Source organism: Canis lupus, chromosome 2 (assembly GCF_011100685.1).
Source record: "Canis lupus familiaris isolate Mischka breed German Shepherd chromosome 2, alternate assembly UU_Cfam_GSD_1.0, whole genome shotgun sequence".
In the NCBI taxonomy this organism is placed as follows: domain Eukaryota; kingdom Metazoa; phylum Chordata; class Mammalia; order Carnivora; family Canidae; genus Canis; species Canis lupus.
Genome location: NC_049223.1, coordinates 20,032,779 through 20,048,943, shown reverse-complemented (window position 1 = coordinate 20,048,943; position 16,165 = coordinate 20,032,779). Strand labels below are relative to the sequence as shown.

General features: G+C 46.2%; 1 protein-coding gene across 1 annotated transcript in view; it reads right to left on the bottom strand.

The window, feature by feature from the left end:
• ITGA8 (integrin subunit alpha 8) overlaps positions 1 to 14,238 on the bottom strand; it is a 169,267-nt gene extending 155,029 nt beyond the window's left edge. The window contains exons 1-2 of the mRNA XM_038530016.1: positions 14,033 to 14,238; positions 13,214 to 13,347 (exon numbers count right to left, since the gene is read on the bottom strand). Of these exons, the coding sequence (XP_038385944.1) occupies positions 13,214 to 13,347; positions 14,033 to 14,238 (340 nt within the window). The remainder of the gene's footprint in view (positions 1 to 13,213; positions 13,348 to 14,032) is intronic.
• Positions 14,239 to 16,165: the final 1,927 nt, after the last annotated feature.

Sequence of the window (16,165 nt, the reverse complement as noted above, 5' to 3'; positions counted from 1 at the left end):
CTGGGTATAGTTGAACTGTATGGAGACATCACCTTTGACCTCATCTGCTCCAACACGCTCCACTCATCTGCACTGGCTAGAACAGTTTTCTCTTTCATCTCACCCGTGCCTGGGACAGACACACAGCCCACACAGGCACATCCACATGCACACACATCACTCTTCAGCTCTGACCTTTAGTGATGCCTTCTCTGAACAGCTGTCCCTGATACACACAAGTCCCCCTCCAGGCAGGGATAGGAGCTTTCTTCAGCACACCTAAAACCTTCACGCTCTGCTATTACAGACTCCCGCTGCCAGACCCTGATGCTCTCATCCCTTGGGCTTGAACGTCACAAGGTTAGAGAGCACGTCTGTTTTGTTTGCTATATATACCTAGTAAAATAGTAGCCCCGCGAACCAAGCCAGGTGCTTGGCCTGCATCCTAGGCAATCAGCAATGCTGCACTCCCAAACTCCATTCCCTAGGCAGTTCCTGATCCTTCCAAAGGCCTCTCAAGTGCATCTGTTTCTTTCCATACCTGTTGCCACTTCCGTAGCTGTGACCACCATTTCTTTAGCCTCAGTTTCTGCAACAGCCTCCTGACTGGTTTCCCTTCCTGCAGGTTTGCCACTTACAAATTCATTCTCTGTCCTAAAGCAGAATTCTCTTGCCAGCACCATCTCTTCATTCCCAAACAGTGATTTCCTTCAAGCTCCTTGCATTCCTCAGGCTTTCTCTCAGCCCTAGATTTTCTCACACCTGAAATAATTACCTGGTCTCCAAAGTCTGGGCCAGAGACACAGCTGGGGAACCGACAAGTCTCCCTACGGCTTCTATGTCACCTTCAGATTGGCAGGAGCACAGCATGCTTCTGTTTAGTGCCCAACAATTTATTTGCTTCAAGAAGTAATGAAAACCTCTCAGCATGGGAATCTCAGGAAGCAGATTAAATGACATAAATCTCTTCAATATGACCTCAAAGCAATGCTTTTAAATACAGGATATGATTGGGTTTCAGGATGAAGGCTGTATAAACTTGCCTCCCAATAGCGCTTGAAAATGTATTTACACTAACTCCTGTCATATGCTTGCATTTCCTTGGGATCTCATCTCTGTTGCCAGAAGATGTAGTAAAAAGGATCCCAACCATTCGTTTAACAAAATGGTTCATTTTGTGGTTAAAATGAAGGAATCACCATTCCCAATGTCACATAAAATAGGCATCTCAGAATGCAAACTTTCTGTATCTGCAGCGTATCCTCACAGAAGATTAATACTCCGGATGGAATTGCTCTCTGGGAAATCTCAAATCCTATTCCAAATGAGTAGCACCACACCGTAAGGTGGGCAAAGGCAAAAGTTTATTCCTTCCACAAAAAAATTCAGAATTAAACATTTGCACGGTCCCTGCACACTGTCTGCTGATCAATCCCGTGGCATCCCTACTCATTTCATTCCACCTTGGGGACTACTCTTCACACTTCTTCAATCTCCTAACCTTCTCATGCTCAGCTGATAACCTTGCTTCTTATTTCAAGGAGAAAATGCAAGACATGAGCAAGGTCATTTTCTTCCTCCTGTCTCCAGACCTGCCAACCTGTCTCAGTGGTGCCCTCACTGTGCCGTGTCCTGTCACTGAGGAAGAGCTGCCCTTGTGTCCCTCCATCTGTGTCCCACACCCCCTTTTCCAGCTTCTTGGGACTTTGTTTCAGCAGGTTCCCTTCTCTTTTGGTCACTGTTGCTTCCCTTTTAGCGGGATGACTCCCAATAGACTGTAAACATGCTGTAGTATCTTCTCAATGACTACATTTCTCTCATCCCATATACAGTAAAAGTCCTCGGTCCTTGTGGTCCCCATTGGTCCTCTCCTATTCTCTCTTGACAACTCCACCACAACCACTTTTATTTTTATCAACAATAACTTCCCGTTGCCAAAGCAAATGTTCTCCATTTCTGTCCTCACTTCACTCCACCTCACAAGGCTTGCCTCACTGGCTTCATAACTTCTTCTAACTCAATGGTCCTCCTTCTCATCTTCCTCAATTCTCCAATATTTCTCCAACTGCCAGGGTGCCCCAGGACTTAATCTCAACCTTGATCTCCCCCTTCTTACTCCCTTCCCTCTTCTCTTGGCTGTGCTTTGCTACCCGCCCCCCTCCATATTCACTCTCCCAGGTGTGATCCTAAATATCACCCAAATACTCACAACTTCTAAACCTCAGTCTCCAAGCCTCCTGCTTGAGCTCCAACTTTACTGATCCACCTTCCCATGTGACCTCACCTAGATGTCGAATAAGCAGCTCAAATTTCACCCATTTGGATTCAACTCCAGTTGAACCCCAGATCCAATCATTTTTCAACCCTAACTGCTATCACCCAACCCAAACCATACGTCTCTGTTAGTGGACGAGGCGGGAGAATCTTCCATCTGGTCTCCTTCCTTGCCTACAGTCTGCTAAACTGATCCCTGGAAAAACGTAACTCAAATTATCTTACCTGTCTACTCAAAACCACCAGTGGCTGCCCATCACTCCTTGAATAAAATCCAAAACCCTGCCCCTGGCCTCTAAGGTACTTGCCAATATACTTGGTTCTCTGGTCTCATTTTCTGTAACTCTTTCCCTGACTTATTTCAATCCAGCCCAGTGGCTTCCATCTCCCAAGGACGCCCTCATCTCCAGATTTTAACAATGACTTCGCTGCAAGCCTGGAACACTACCCAATCCTCAATACTGTTTCATTCCCTCCTTCACGTAATTTAGATTCTTGCTCAGATATACTCCCTCCTCAGTAAAACTCAAATCACCTAGAGTAAGCAAAATAAGAGCCCCCCAGAGTGTTTACATCTTCACCACCCCCAAACCTGTGAGTATTTTAGGTTGCATGGCAAAGGGGAATGAGGGTTGTTAAGCAGTTGACAAAGAGATTATCCTGGATTATTCAAGTGGGACCACAGTCATAACAAAGATACTTCAGAGTGGAAGATGGAGGCAGGAAAGGAGGGCCAGAGACATGGCAGTGGGAGGATGACGCCTGACATTGCTGGTTTTGAAAATGGAAGAGGGCCATGAACCAAGAAATGTGAGCAAATCTCTGGAAAGTGGAAAAATCAAGGAAACAACTCTGCCAACACCTATTTTCTACATTGGCCTCCAGAACCGTAAGTTAATCAGTTTGTGTTGTTTAAAGTCAGTAAATGTGTGGTAATTTGTTACAGCAGCTCCAGAAAAATAATACCCACCCAATATAAAATAAAAAAATGGGTACACACAGACACCACTCATTGTCCCTTTGGTCTTACCTTCCTTTTCCCCCAGTTTGTCATTGGCTATGCTCTGTAAATGCCCCAAGGGGAGTTGGGCTCCATTCATGGCCACACTTCTATTGTTCAGAATAATATCTTCTTGTAGAAAGTTGCGAAAACTCCTCTTGTCACTGAAATTTGATTTTATTGTTTGCTAACATGAAGCTTTACTTTCAACTCCATTGTTGTCTTAAGATAATATTTTCATAACTAAGGTAAGTTAAAATTTACTGAAAGGTGCTTTGAGTGGGAAAAGACATTATGATTTAATAGCATGTCCACCAAGGAGCCTGATTGAAAGGATGAAGGGCATTCAATCTTCTCAGACAATACTTGTGGTAGAGAATGGAGTCCAGATGGATCAGGTTAAGGACTGATTTTCTGGTACAAAGTTTTACTCATATCTTTGTATCTGCTGACAGAAACACCTGCATTTCCTTGCCATGTGTCCGCTCTCTACCATAAGTGTGAGGGTTGGGATTGTAGTCCCAAAGAACCATGCCATTTCAGTGTCCCCACAAAATATGTCCTACAAGAGACATCCATTAGGGATAGAAGAAACACCAGTTTTAATCACATTTTTCAAAGACAGCAGCCTCTATTGCATTTCCTATCTGGTATTCTTTTAAAGGTTGTAGATACAGTTTTGTTAGGTGTGGATTTAAAAAAGTGTGAAATAAGTTGGCATGGCCTGCTTTCACCTACCAAATGTGAGGAGAAGCCGTAAATGTCAATTCTAGGCAGAAGCTTTAACAGACAATGTGTAATTTTCCACCTGCCCTTACAGTTGGGGTGATCTTGAAAGCACATGTCAATAAGGAACCTCCATTAGCCTGGATCCTTCAGTGGCTTGAATAAACAGAGCCAGCCTCCTTACCAACTCATATTAAACACACAACGTGAGCAAGCGATATACCTGGGTTGTTTGAAACAAGAGATCTGAACTCATTTGTTACTACAGTAATACCTGAGTATGTTTTGGCCTAAGAAATGTGAAGATAAATAGTGACAGCCAATAAGTGCTCTATCCTGTGAATCCTGTGGGTTTCCTTAGTTCATGAATTCTCAGTGCCATTCCTAGGAGTACTTACGTCGTAAGTCTTATAGAGGCTTGCTCTGAAAGCAAGGTTTATAAGATGGTTAACTTTATGTGTCAACTTGAATGGCTCAAGATATTTGACTAAACATTATTTCCGGGTATGTCTGTGTGAGGGTGTTTCCAGATGAAACTAGCATTTGAATTGGTAGGATCTGCACAGTGGTTTGCCCCATGAGCAGCCCCTTATTGTGAAACACTCTAGAAACTGTCATATCAGACCATCAAGTCTATGAGGATTGATTCAGGGACAATCGAAAATGAAAACAGGCAATACTTCTGCATCTTCTTATTTTTACATATATAACTGTTACTGAAAACATCCTTGCTCTTCAATATTTGGAAACAAAAGTACCCATACAAAAATAGTGCATTTTAAAACTCTACTCAATCTTCACAACACTTCAGTGAACTCGGTAACTTCATTTAGAAGTTTTTGCATGTTTATTTTTACCACTATTTTCCCTGATCATAAATAAATACCTGTCCATGGTTTTGAAAATGAGGTTAAAAAATATATTTAGGGGATGCCTGGGTGGCTCAGCAGTTTAGCGCCTACTTTCGGCCCAGGGCGTGATCCTGGAGTCCCAGGATTGAGTCCTGCATCGGGCTCCCTGCATGGAGCCTGCTTCTCTCCCTCTGCCTATGTCTCTGCCTCTCTGTGTGTGTCTCTCATTAATAAATAAATAAAATCTTTAAAATATATATGTATATATTTAGGAAAAGAAGAAAAACCCAATTTTAATTATATTTCGCAAAGATAGCTTCTCATCACCTATCCCTTCTTGCATTCTTCGACAGGTCTAGATACGATTTTGAATTTTATGTTTTTCACTTAACATTAAAATAAAACCATTTCCCATAGTGATTAGGCCATAATTTACTTGACTATTCATATTTAGGATATTTGAAAACATTACTCTTCAGTGTTTATGCCTCCTTTCTTCTAAAAAAAGGATTGGCAGCAACTTCAGAATTAACGTCTAAAACATTTTTCCCATTGGGAATGGCAGGAAGAAAGAAGCCAGAAGTACCAGAAAATCATTACTGGGAGAGAAGATGCTCCGGATGGTTAAGGAAGAGTCACCAGGACATGGGCCCAGGGAGACCAGGGATATGTGTGTGTGTGTGTGTGTGTGTGTGTGTGTAGGTAATACATACTTGAGAGATACCCAGTGCTCTAACATATTGTGCTAAAGACATAAGTTAGGCAGCCTGGGTGGCTCAGCAGTTTAGCGCTGCCATCAGCCCAGGGCCTGACCCTGGAGACCCGGGATCGAGTCCCATGTCGGGCTCCGTGCATGGAGCCTGCTTCTCCCTCTTTCTGTGTCTCTGCCTCTCTCTCTCTCTCTCTCTCTCTCTGTTTCTCATGAATAAATAAATAAAACCTTAAAAAAAAAAAAAGACATAAGTTGTGTAGGCGGTGTGGCAAGATGGAGACATCTGAGCAAATCATAGGGATTAACAACCAAGACACATGTGAGATGGAGCCATAACCTGACTGGGGGAGTTGGCTTCACCCCCTACACCTGGAAACTAAGGCAGATGCATGCAGAGGCTTTTGCAATATCCTATAATCTGTGTCTGTACTCAGATAGCAGAGGTAAAGAAAAGAATTGAACTAATGTTAAGGTATGCATGCCCTGAGGGTGGTTGCGCTGATTGAGATAACTACGGTAAGCATTTGAAGCAAGGTCTCCTTAGTGTAATGACTACCAATGAGGGGTCCCATGCCTGGATTTCCTGTAGGGATAATATTACACAAGGATGATGCTTCATTGCCAAGATTTACTCTTACTCAACATGTTTTCATTCACAGTTCTCTTACCAACATTCTCTGAACATATAATCCTTTAAAGAATGATAAAGAAGGTCCTACATGATGATCTGACCAATTGCTCCCTCTTACTTAGAGGCAGTAGCCTAAGCTCTTCAAGGGTAAGATGTGTCTCCTTATGCTGCCAGTTATTATTACATCAGACCTTCCCATAGTCCGGAAGCTTAAAGACCACATGCTCATAGCAATGGCCACAAAACCAAATTGAATCCCCACACCGAATATATAACTCTCTAGCATTCTTCATAAAGATTTTCTCTCTCATTTTCTCTTTCATTTACAATCATTAAGATTCACTCTTGGTGATACAGAGTTCTATGAGTTTTAACAGATACACACAGCCGTGTATCCACCACCAACATCAACATGTAGAAAGTTCCTTTGTGTGCCCACCCCCTACTTCTCAAACTCCCTTGTTCTGCCTCTTTGGCTCCACACCTACTTCCCCCCTCCATTGCCTGGCATTTTTACAAAGATTTATTTGGAACCTATGCCTTGTTTCTACTAAAAACAATTAAAAGGGTAAATGGTCATTTTAACCAATGTTTATGGATCTAGGAAATTTGGCACACCTTTGAGGCCATATACAAAATATCAGAGCTCCAGCAACTGATCTTTCTGTAGGACTGAGTTTTAGTTCCATTTCTTTCAAACTGGTGTGGGAGCTACCTGGCTAAAGTCCAATGGAATAACACCGTATTAAAGCATTATGTATTAGGTAGATTATTTTAAGTATAAATCACCTCCTGGTGAATCGTGATTTGCTTATATACCTTAAATAACCATAATAGAATTAAAATTATTCTAAATCTATTTTAGGGTTTCATTACATAGGTGCACCCTGCTTGATGCATTAAATATGTTTGTAAGGATATACTGAAAGTGAATTTTGAAAATTACTTTTTTTTCTAGGTGTTTTTAATAGGATCAATAATTAGTCTATCTGTCTTCCTCAAAAAATCTGTGTTTGTGGGTCTGGATAGTGTCAGTCAGAGCACATGTGATTTGAGCTTTTTTTGGATAATATTGGCAACACTCTTCCTCAACACAGTGTGCACAGATACAGGGCTCTTTATACACAACGGGTAAAGTTTGAATGCACACATCTCAACTGGTCACCTTATAGGTCCTAGTGCTTTTTTCTGCTTTCAGGATACTTTTAAGATAATTTCCTACATTTCTCCCAGAATACTGCAGCAGCTACTGCTACGGGCTATTCCCGCCAAGAGCCTGGAAGCCAGTTCCATGGCACAGACTTCTAGTTTCTTGAAAGAATTTTGCAGATTAGGCAACAGGCGCCTAATGCTCATACTGCTCAACTAGCCGTAGAGCAGATCTGTTTCCCATTTCTAGTTAGAGTTTCAAGGACTTCCTTTTTCTAATTGCTTCCTCGGTTGCTATGTGCTGTAGGGACCACTGCCTCCTCCCTTCTCATATCAGACCTCGGTTGCATTTTGTCTCATGGAAGGCTGAGCCATTTGGGAGAAGCTTAGGGATGCTGGATGCATCTGGCTGGGTGGCGTGTCAGGTGTGGTTGCCACCATGAGTTGCTCCCAGAAACGTGAACCATCCAGCAAAACCACCCTCCGTGGATTCCGTGAGATCAGCAATGAACATATATGTATGTGCACACACACACACATTCTGATTAGCAGCACTTGTACTAATTATTGCATTATTAATTCTTAATAGAGCAATTCTAAATATTAATTCTTAATATTTGGGCTGCCTCCCCACCTTTTCCACTTCCAGCTCAACCCCCCAAAGCCCAGATTTCTGCTGTCCATGAGTTTTGTCACATTTGTGTTATTTCCTCTGTCATTTATTTGATAGCTCTGACCTACATTTTTCTTCTCTTTGTTCCTGAACAAAACCTGATTTCTTTCTGAGGAAGTTGGAAAAAGCAAGACTTATGTGACCAATATGTTTCCCAACCCTCACATGAGAAAAGGGGCACACCCAATATTATCAAAAAAGCAACCCTTGTACCAGTCACAGCGCCAGATGCTTTAAGCTGCTTCTTATTGTGGGCTCACTTAACACAAAATAAAACAGACCCCCAACACAAAGGCTTCCGGTCCCCAAGCTAAAACACGATTCTAAGCAAAATCTTACCATTTCAGAGCTTTGAAATATCCTAAAGCAAACTGTCTTCCATTTTAAGGTTCCGTGTTGTTGTTGTTGTTGTTTTAAGCACAAAGATATTAAATGAAGGCCAGGCCAATTCTAGGACTTTTTCTCAGATGACTTCCAAATCTCAATGGCACCGCCCACCTCTTCCTGTTCATTCTTTATGTGGGTCCCTAATTGCCAGTGGTTCCCAGCTGTCTTGCCTCACCATTACTTTTAGGGTTATGACGATTTTCACTCTTAATTGAGCACATGCCATTATCTTTCTCCTCAAAATGTTTCATTTGCATATTTAAAATAATCAGATATTTGCACACTATGCCTTTGCCACTATTGTTGCAATTTGCCTTTCATCAGTCCAAAGAGGAGGCTCTATTCATTCTGTTTCATCTCTCCCCCTTTTAGCAGAAGCGCTGTAATCTAGCAGTTTTATTCACCCCACACATGGGTTTGGAAAATGTAGGGGGAAAAAAAAAAAAGATGAAATGAACCTTGGAGTAGATTTAGAAAGGAGAGGCATGAATTTGGCAGATGTGATGTTTTAAATTGTTGGAGACACGGGGCACAGTTTGGACGGTTCTTGAGGCAAAAGTGAAAGAAATCAATTTGGTGAAGGGGGGGAATTTTATTCTAGTGAAGTAAGAGGGAAAGACAGAAGGGAGATGAGAGAAGTGCTTTTTTGCAACCACTTGATTTTGTACAGAGCAGGAAAATTATCTACTCTTTGCACTTTGCACCTCCCCCACTGCCATATGCTTCCCTAAGGTTTCCTTCCTCCGTACTTGAAAGGACCACAGATTTTAATAGTATTCATGCATTTGAAGTGCTAGGCTACCCCTGGCTTCCTGGTTTAGCATTTACGATGAGAAGTAATTTTTAAAATCCAAGTTATATGAGAAGGTAAAAATAAAACAGAGGATTATTTAGTGAAAAGAAAACCTAACTAAATGGAAGTTTAAGAAAGAAAAAAGGCAGGTGACCTTACATAAACTGAAGTTCAAGATCACAACCAGATTCAGAGACTAAATTATAGGCCAGCCTCCCTCAGTGCCTAGGTGAGAGTTTTTTTAGGTCACCCCCATGAACACTAAGTTGTAGACACCCCAGGGGCCTGAGCAAGTTGAAACAATGTCATTAAAAGGTCCGATTTAGGGCAGCCCCGGTGGCTCAGCGGTTTAGCGCTGCCTTCGGCCTAGCACATGATCCCAGAGACCTGGGATCGAGTCTCATGTCGGGCTCCCTGCATGGAGCTTGCTTCTCCTTCTCCCTCTGCCTCTGTCTCTCATGAATAAATAAATACAATCTTTAAAAAAACAAAAAGGTCCGATTTACATATAAGGCCCCGAATTCAGATGTAATAGTAAAGCCACACGGAGAAAAGACAGAGAAAGAAGTCATTACTCTCTTCTCAATCTAATACTTACTTACGCGTAGCCAAGACATCCCGCTCTATTACGGGAGCATCAGCTCGTGGCTGTTCAGCACTCAGAGCCACTACTTTGTCAAGCAGGGAAATTTTCCTCCTCTTTGGGACAACTGTCCATTGCTGCCTGCAGGCAGAGATTAAGACAGGAGGCAGCTGACTGGGGACACTGAGGGGACCCGGCGTGCTGTGAGGGGCTGGGGCAAACCAGGGGCAGGCCCAACCCATCATTCCCATCAAGACAAAGTCTCCTTCTATAACCTCTGCTTTCTACAACCTTCCACCTGAACTGCTTTTCTCTTCTAGATCTTCTCTGGAAGATCAATGACACTGGATTTGCCAAGGTAACTGGGGGCTGAGGGGATGGAGGTGGGGAAGGCAGGGCCAGCAGCAGCTCAGCTTCACAGGATCCGCTCCTGAATTTGTGCGCTAGTGGGACCCATCGTCTCCCACGCTGGAAGGAAGGCAGGGTGAAGAGGCAGGCGGGCTCCGGGTGTGGCAGGCTGGCCTTTTCTCCCACCCCACATCTCCTGCTGACCCCCGTGTGGTCTTGCACGTAACTTTTTTTCCAGCACCTTTGAGATCAGTTTCCTTATTCATAAAATGCGGTTTATGGATTATCAGTAAGGTGCATAAGTGACTGGTACGTAGTAGGTGATCCGTGAGTGTCAAGCAGGTGGTTAACACTGACCGGACCCGAGTCAGCAACACCTGCGTGTCTGCCTTTCATCTTTGGTTCCAAGGTCACACGGTGCCCAAAGAACGGGGACTTGGCACTGCAAATAGTTGCACTGCCCCTCGCTGCCCCCCTCTCCCTCCCAGCTTCGCAGCAAATGGTAGCCACTGTCTGGGGCGCCCGCCTGGATAAAGACATTGGTGGAAATGATGTGTGTTGTGCGCTAGCACCCACTCAGTAGCCAGCATGGACCTGGGGTCCTCGGGTTCCTTTTGCCCCATGGTTCCCAGGACGTTCCCAACAGCAGCCAAGGTTCCTGGGCCCACAGTACCCCCTGATGGCTAACACGGGGAACTTTCTTTTCTCAAAGATCCTTCTCAGTAGGACTCCTCCAAGCTTTCACAGCTCACTGCTTTGCTCCTTCCATCAAGGACCATTCATTTCTCACCAACGTGTGGCTTCCTCTGCTTTGCTTCTTTTGTTACCCTCATTTTTTTTGTTTTTTGCTCAATTGTTTCAGAAACATCTACCTCCCTCCCTGTTTCTTCTCCTTATTTTGTTCCATTTCTGAATCCTCAAATCCCTACTGTTAACAGTTGCTAAGTATAGTAATAAGATGAGGGCATCTATCTATCAAAAAAAAATCCAAAAAACCTCCATTCACTTAGAAGTAAAATAAGATATAGTGTAGAGCCAGCAGCATTAATCTCTAGAGCTCTTTGAGACATCCAGATGCATTCCTCTGAACTTGTACAGAAGATGCCATTCACCCCTGACTCTTTCTCCAAGTAACACTGATCTTTTTTGACATCTTTATTATTTTCCTATCTATTTAATTGCTAAAACTGTGCTAGTTTGTCCCCTAAGGTTTCACTACAACTATAATTCAGCTACAATAAGGGTTAAGTGCATTCTTGTGGGCTCTTCTGGAAACCAACGCACAATCTTTCAGCATTAGTTCTCCATGGGAAAGTGAATTCAAATCTGCAAGCAGTTGCTCTAGGAGGAACTTTTGGAAAATTTACCTATTATAATTTTTGGTTGCGAGTGTTCAGTTTTTAAAAATTCATATTGAGGTCTGCATTCTCTGGTTTTCATCTGTTAAACCATGACATCTACTGGGATTAGTTTTTAGAAAGGTATTCAGATGTGACTTATCTGGGCAGACATCGGTTCTTCTTTTATCAAAGGAAAAATATACTAACCAGATCCTGATTTGGTATGTTATGGGAATGTTCTAGCAGGTTATAAAATTCATGTCCATGACTATAGATTGCTTCTTGGTAAAAATACATGAACATATTTTAAAGTGTAAATACTTATTTCCCTTAACTTAAACTCAAATAGTACTATTGATTTATGTCTTTATTTACCAAGGCTTAAGTTTAAAGACTTTTAAAAACACAAATGGTTTTGATATGGATTATTAAAAATGCCACTAATTTTATAAATCAGGATTATATAAAATCTATTCTCAAACTGGAGATAGGTCTGTAATCAGAAGCATTTAGAAGACCAATTGAACAACCAGTTAAAAGATTTCTTTTGCAAAATAACATCAGATGGCTTAATTTTTCTAATTTCTAACATATTTTAAAGTAAAAGCTTACAAAAACTGGTACAGACTGAGTTACTTAATAAAATGGTAAATGAGCTACTATGACTATTTATAGATACATATGAAAAACATAATTTTGAAAATGCTTTTATGAAGCATTTTCCTAATTTGGTCATAATTCAAGGTAAGCCTTGCAAAGGATTTTTTTTTCTTTGAAATAGTTTCCATATAGATAGAATCAAAATTATTTTCTCTTTTAAAACAGAAAATTGCAAATCGGTTATAGTAGCAGGTAATACCATCCATCCGACTCCATCAAAACGCTGTGAAAATGGATTTTCTACATACATTCTGAATGCACACTAATGTAACAATGATGAAGAATGATGTCATAAAAACAGTTGTGTGGCGCAAAAGGAATTTTAAATGATCATCAAAGAAGATTATTTGAGTCCGCATTTTTCTGAAAAGAGATATTTGGTTTCTGATAATGTCTACCTTTTGAATGCATAAAGTTTTAGAGGTACAAATTAAAACATTCAGCGTTAATGTTTTTGAAAGCATTACGTTCAAAATTATTTTCTCAGGACCCAAAGAGAAAACACCAGAGGAAACCTAACCAGCCTGAATTGGTTAAAATGTATTTTCCCTTTAATTAAATAAGAAACATCTGTCTAGGGATTTTGGAAATGAATGTAATCCATCTACACTCTGCCTGGACTAGTTTGCATCCAATGTCCAATATTTTGAAAGAAAATTCTTTCTTTCTGTAAAGAATTAAACAGCAACATGGAGCGATGTCTGAGTCCATAGCAGCTGAGTCTTGCCTCCGGAGTTTGGGCACAGGACATGTTAAGGATCTGTCTTTTCCCAGGTCTGTCCTTGGGGAGCAACCAAACTCTCTCCACCATCAAGGTTAGGGTGGAACATCTGTATTTCTTCAAAGCATCCCCTCACCCCGAAACTGCTCATCTTGGGACAGCAAGGAAACAGAAGTTACCAGGACGCATCCCGGGTTCCCTCTCTGGGGTTCACCCTACATTCCACCACCTCCCTCCCCTTTCACTCAGTCTTAAGCCGATTTCTCTAGGGACCCGGACGGCCCACAACACAGACTCCTCCATCGCAAGGTGGGGAGGTAACTGCACGCCTGGCTCTGCTTCTTTGAAACCGGGAGCCACCGTCGAGAATGACAAAAGTCACTTACTGGTGTTGTCAAACGGTATCTGCTTGCACCGCGCAGACCCCTGGGCGGGCCAGGGACAGTAGTAGACGGCTCCCCCTTCCACGATGTCGGGCTGGCTGGTGTTGGCTTTGGGCGCCCCCACCAACACGCTGGCCCTGCGAAGGGCGTGGAGAAAAGTCACTCCTTGGGCACCGCACAGGCGTGCGCGCGCGACGCCGTCTCCCCGAGACCAGGGTGGGGGCCCGGGGTGGGGGTCGGGGCGCAGAGACGGACTCGGGGTGGAGAGCGACTGTCAAACCTGATTTCCTATTGGAAACCTACCGGGCGTCTGAAAAAATGGTTTTGCAGAGGGGGTGCAACTAGTCCTAGTTCTTCTCTAGGTGGAGCTCTGCATACAGCGGGAGGCCAGAAGGGGCTTGGCGGGGAAGCGAAGGACAGAGCCGGCTGCCCGGGGCCCACGGCGCCCGCGCCCCGACGCTCGGTTACCGCAGGCTGTGCGCGAACAGCCGTGCTGCGGCGTCGCTGTAACCGGCTCCAGCCGCCCCTTCGCAGGATGCTCGAGTCCCGGGGGCTCCCCAGGACTGGCGTTGCCTGTGCAAGCGGCACGTCTCCGGCTCTAGGTGCACAAGGCACATGTAGCCTGGAAGGGGGCCCCCAAGAGCGCCGCGGGATGGAAGCTCAGGGACGTCCTCCGCTCGGGCTGCGGGACAGGCACGGGGACAGGCGCGGGGACAGGCGCGGGGACAGGCGCGGGTGCCCCCCACCCCCACCCCCACCCCACCCCGGGCAGGCGCGCGGGGACCCCACCTGCGGCCGCACCCCCCGCGCCGGGCCACTTACGTGCGAGCGGCAGGTACGTGGAAGTCCACGGCGTAGCCGAAGTAGCTGCCCTCGGGGCCGCTGTACACCGTGAGCGTGTCCGCGTCCAGGTTGAACGCCCGCGAGCCCGGCGCCCGCAGCGCGCCCAGCGCCGCCGCCAAGCACCAGAGGGGCGCGAGCCGCGGCGCCCGGCAGCCCCGGGGACGGCGGCGGCGCCCGGCAGCCATGGCCCTGCGCGCCTGCGGGTGCGCGGAGGCAGCGGGAGCCCGAGACGCCGGGCCGGCGCGGCCGCGCTGACAGCCCCGCGTTCCGCCGCCCGCCCCCCGCCCCCCGCGCGCTCGGGGGCCGGCCGCCGCGGTGCCAGCCCTCCCCGGCCGCGGGACCGGCCCGGCGCGCTCCGGCGCCCCCTAGCGGCGGGCCCCGCCCCCGCGCCCCCGCCCCCGCCCCGCGCCCCCGCCCCGCGCCGCGGCCCCCGCCCCCCTCGCCCCCCTCGCCCCCCTCGCCCCCGCCGCCCCGCCGCCCCCGCCTGCCGCGCCGCTGCTGTCGCGTCTCTCCGACGCCCCGAGGGTCGCTCGAGCCAACCGGGCCACTGCGTTGGGGAGCTGTCCGCGCCCCCCCGCGCGCGGGAGGAGAGGATGCTCCAGTCTCCCCAAAATGGAAGAATGGGAAAGCGCACGCGCCCCGGGGTGGGGTAAAGGCGCGCCCCTTGCATCGTCACCTCTGCAGCCCGATGACCCTCGGGGCCCACGCGCGAGTCCCTCGGCGGAGAGCTTACACCCCCAAGACCATCTCCCAGCCACCCCTGATCGCCCTGCGGGGGTCACTGGTTTTGTGTACTGGGGTCGCGGGGCATGTGAACGCCTTGGTACTCAATCTTCCGTGGCCCTCCCTGTGTTCCCTGTGATGAAGGGCAGCAGAGTTAGAAAGGTTCGACGCAATGACCCCCCCGCCGCGGGGATGCACGGAGTAGGCGGGAATCCACGGGAGTCCCGCGCTCAGCTCCGCCTCAGGGGTATTGCTGATCTTCTGTTGTCCTCCGCTGGGGCAGGGACTGAAGAATGAGTAGGTGAAGAAGGAATGAGGAATGAGTAGGATGGAGAAGAATGGTGCGGAGCCCCCCACACAGAACAGCGGTTTGCATGAAGTGTCAACCTGGGCGTGGGTGGCGGTGGGCTGGAGCTAAAGCAGCAAGGGAGTGTAGAGACAGGAAAGGTAAGCAGTTTCCAAAGTTTTTTAAGGCGGGTTGGTGGCAGATGCAGCCTTGGGCTGGCATTGGAATAGGAGGCTTGGAATGAGGCACTGCGAGTGGAAACCTTGAGGGGAAGTATCAGTGACACCAGGCTGGGAGGAAAGAGCTGTATAAAGGATATAACTAAAAAAAAAAAAAAGGATGGAATAAAAGAGTGGGTTAGGGAGTGGCAGGAAATAGGGATGGATCTCCCCAGATAGAGGATCTTAGTAACAAGAATATTTATTGAGGCTTGGAGAGCCAGTTCTAGAGCAGAGGCCTGACAGGCCCACAGGGAGTCAAAACATTTACTGGCAAGGAGGTGGGGGTGGGGGGGGGGTGCGGGGAGCAGTTGTTAGAAGGAAAGGAAAACCAGATGCATTGGGTGATGAGGCCGTTGACCTGATTAACAGGAAGTAGGAAGGGAAAGCCACCAGGTCAATGTCCCCAAAAAAGGTCAGAAGATCCTTGGCAGAATGAGAGCAAAGGAGAGTCCAGGGGTGAGTCTGAACGTATCCAGTTAGAACAGAAACAGTAGCGATGGGCAAGGAGAGGATGGGAGGTGCATGGCACTCACACGCTGGACTCCTTATGTTGGAGTCTGGCAGCCCTAGAGGCCCCGGAAGCATAAATTCTCAGCCGGTGAGTCTGGCAGTGCAGATCTGGGAGCCCATCCACGGGGAAACCCTGAGCCCTCTGAAAAGCTGGACTTTCTCAGCTCTCTCACATCAGACCTCACTTGGGAGATTGATTTGAATTGTAGGTCTTCATCTTTGCTTGACTTCTCCATGGAAAAATAGTAGAAATCAATAAACTATCGGATTACCTGGCAAATCATCATCACATCTGGGTAATTTCCTGAGTGGCCAGTCCTTTCCCAGACAAGGACTCAAGAGTAGACAGTGGAAAACTTTTTTCTCATTCCC